The 3,701-nt window shown below is 32.9% G+C and overlaps 1 protein-coding gene across 1 annotated transcript; it reads left to right on the top strand.

Moving 5' to 3' along the window:
* Window positions 1-2,501: 2,501 nt before the first annotated feature.
* LOC140990291 (uncharacterized) lies at window positions 2,502-3,701 on the top strand. The gene has a single exon (XM_073459902.1). It carries the CDS (start codon window positions 2,698-2,700, stop codon window positions 3,508-3,510), a length of 813 nt encoding a protein of 270 aa, XP_073316003.1. The 5' UTR covers window positions 2,502-2,697; the 3' UTR covers window positions 3,511-3,701.

A 3,701-nucleotide genomic window follows, 5' to 3' on the forward strand; every position in this document is an offset into this window, starting at 1 on the left:
ATAATATATATATATAAAAGGGCATGCATGCATATTCAAGTATTGTATCGAAGTCAACTCAATGTCATATCAACGAACCTATCCCGCTTCTTGTCGCTCATTCTTGACCAAACTTTGTTGGGTTAAAAGGTTTCTTCCTGTTCTCAAAAAAATAAAAATAAAAAAGTTTCTGCCTTCTTTTTATAAAAAAAAAACATAATGTTATGCTTTCGATTCTCATATAAAAGAGGAAACTTAATTTTAATTACGAAATCAAGTTTCTAAACAAACAATGAATAGAAACTGACTCGAATGAAATGGTATACTTACCATGTCTCCAAATATTGATATGAAAAACTAATTACGTTATATATTTTATTTCTATTTTTTGTCATGTTATCAAAGTTATGTAGATTACACATTTTTCATTTTTAATCATGTTATCAAGTAATTCACAATTTTATTCAACTAACTTGAATATTTTTTACAAATTTTCATCGGTTACATCAACAACTTCCCGGGCCATGCCAGCAATTTCCGACTCAATTCATAATTTTCTGGTGTTACGTCAACATTTTCATGTGAAAATGATAAAAAAAATGAACAAAAACGCAAGTTTAATAGACTAAAACTGTGTAATAGTCTATAACATGACCAACAATGAAAAATATGTAAGTTACAAGACAAAAAATATTGTTCTCTCTATATTTAGTATCATTTTTTTTAAATAATTTACTCATGTTAACTAAATATTGGAAAACTAGCAGAAATATTTTGAAATAAGTAAATATAGATAAAACAAGAATTATATTTATCTTTTAAATAAGTAAGTAAAAAAAAAACTGAAATTTGAATTTTGAACGACATGCATCATCATACACATGCTGCCGGTTACTCTTGAATGAGGAGCAGTTATTGTTCCACTACCACCTTCAATGGTTCCTTATATTAAAAACCGGTACACAATTTATTTGATGCGATAATTTAATATGTTTTGTGATGAAAAAAATTTATGTTTTCATAAAAAAATTTGCTTGGGATTTAAAATTGTTAGATATCGGTCTTTAAGCTAACTTCAATTAAATATAACCGTCAAAAATTGCTCTGGAATTAATATTTTGTTGTTGGTATATTATTATTTCTTCAGACAAAATAATAATTTAAACTTAGATAAAAATTTTCCTCTATATCTGGACTCATTATTGTGTACACACAACTAATATAAGACAAATGGGATAAAATAATAATTTTTCTTCACTACTCGGCTGGTCAAATATAAATACTTAATTTTACCACTGCAAGATACGACCTGGACAAAAATTAAGCGAAGCCAGTGCATGACTTAAAACTTTTGGTCCACCCTCGGTCTGGAGAATATAATATAAATTACCAACCAACACAAATGGGTATCTTTGTCCATTTAACTTCCATAAAAATATTAAAATAAAATATGTTATTGCATGACAAAGATATGAAATAACAACATACATGTGTAATATTCTGGAAAATATTTAATTATTTTGCAAGGTAAACTCATCTACATTAAGCACCGATTTTTACTGGAATATAATTTTAGGAAAAATTGTATTTTCGGTCTTGTGTGTTTGTTTATTTTTTATTTTAATTATCCATGTGATTGTTATTATTTTTGGAAATTTTATCAATTTTTAATCTGGAGTGCATATATGACACTACAAACCACAATGTCGGATCATTATCATGTCTGAAAAATAATTAAAATTACCAGAGGATAAAAACAAATATGATAGACTACAATTAAAATTTAACCAACATATGACAAAATTGTAATTTTGTCTAATTTTTATACCAATTCGATGGTCTAATACATCATTTATTCTCAACCAGTTACCCTCATCCCATTTATTTTTATTTTTAAATAAATAATCAGGTCAATAAATATACATGTCTAGCATCTAGCTGGCAAATAATTAAATTAAAAAAAATCAAATATATCAATTCAAAATTAGGTTTAATAAGTTTTCAAACAGCATGTTTATGTAAGTATGGAACAAGTGACAGTGTAACATATTTTTATTCGCGATATAGGTCAACCTTATTCATGTTTACAATAAAAATAATATTTTTGATATAAAAAGTAATATTTTTTTTATGAATGACCAAAATAAAATATACGTCTCACAAAATTGACTCGTGAGACTGTCTCACGAAGAGTTTTTGTAGCAAGTATTTATCAAACTCATTAACGGTGCTATTTGTCCAGAACTACGGTACGCAAGAGCGGAGCTCTACCGACTTAGCTATATCCTCGAGCCAAGTAGAGCATGCATGAAATAGTCGGATGCTTCTTCTATTATTATTTTTTTACAATTAATATATTAAGCTACATGAATCCTATATTATTTGCATTATAATTTTATATGCTAGCCTAGAAATCTGTAAAATACCGAACTATATGATAAACATCAAGTATACATACATATCTTATAAATTATTATATAATATATATACAAATACAAATAACCCGAAATTAAATTGTCCCTCCGCCTCTGGCATCTATTTAAAAAGGTACTTACTCAAACCCGAAATCTTCATTTACCTAGTCTCCTCAAATTCCCTTCTTGTGTTCATGTATAGAATCTCTCTGTGTTCCCAATCCACGTGCCTTTCCATTTCCACTTCCTCTGGTTTCTCCCCTCATTTACGCTTTCCCTGTGAAAATTTAACCTGCGTTGCTGGATGCTCGAGGAGGATCGGGTGTTCCGAATTTTGAATATGGAATCAATGGTGTTTGATAATGTCAGGTTTGAGAAGGAAAAGGCAGTCGCGAGGTTCAATCGCTTTCGTAGAATCGTGAAGTTGTGGCAGTTTATCGAACTTTTGGTGGTTCTGGGGCTGGTTTCGTGGTCCTCTGTGCGTGTTCCGGCGGTTATGAAAGTCGCGGGCGGGTATTTTGTTGAGTTCTCCGCGTATGTATTCAATCACCACGTTGTTTTCGTAATCGGGAATATCATTATCGTTTTGCTCTTTGTGATTTGCCGGCGGAACGACGAGTTGAGTCTGTCTGGAGGTGGCGATGGTTTGTACGATGATTACGTGAAACACAGCGAGGCGGTTCATCAGCGAGAGCATCCAACGGGGAATGTGGAGCCAGCGGTGGGTGAAGACGCCCATGCCTTTGGTGATGACGAGAAGCAGATTGTGGTATGCTCGGAGGAAATCAAGGCGAATCCGCATGGTGATGAGGTGACGACTGCGATCGAAGAGGCCACGAGACAAATACGGAGGTTCCAGAGGACGCAATCGGAAAAACTGAAGCGTGAGATCGCGGTGAGGCCGAGGCTGGAGCTCCGGAGATCAGAGACGGAGAAATACCAGAGAAAGGAGAATCCCAAAACAGAGTATTTCGAAGCGTCGGAGATCGACACTCTGAGTAGCGAAGAGTTCCGGCGTACTGTTGAGGCTTTCATCAATAAACACTGGAGCAAAAAGAGCCACTTGCCGAATCAATTCGAAAGATACGGGAATTATCACTTGGTAAAAATGACATAAATAATTACTGTGAAACCAGTGCAAGTTTTGGTGCCACTGAATATCAAGTACATTGCTGTAACTGTCTAATTTTACTGTTATCTGTTCTTAGAAGGCTACATTAATTTCACCAATTTTATTGCACATTTAGCATTTTGCTCGAAACACAGAGGAAACAGCCCTTCTATGTTTTTGGCATGACAATTTTTCTT

This window comes from Primulina huaijiensis, chromosome 12 (assembly GCF_012295235.1).
Source record: "Primulina huaijiensis isolate GDHJ02 chromosome 12, ASM1229523v2, whole genome shotgun sequence".
NCBI lineage: Eukaryota > Viridiplantae > Streptophyta > Magnoliopsida > Lamiales > Gesneriaceae > Primulina > Primulina huaijiensis.

Bases quoted from the DNA above. Each gene is read 5' to 3' on its own strand.
- LOC140990291 (XM_073459902.1), top strand. From the start codon at position 2,698: ATGCTCGAGGAGGATCGGGTGTTCCGAATTTTGAATATGGAATCAATG.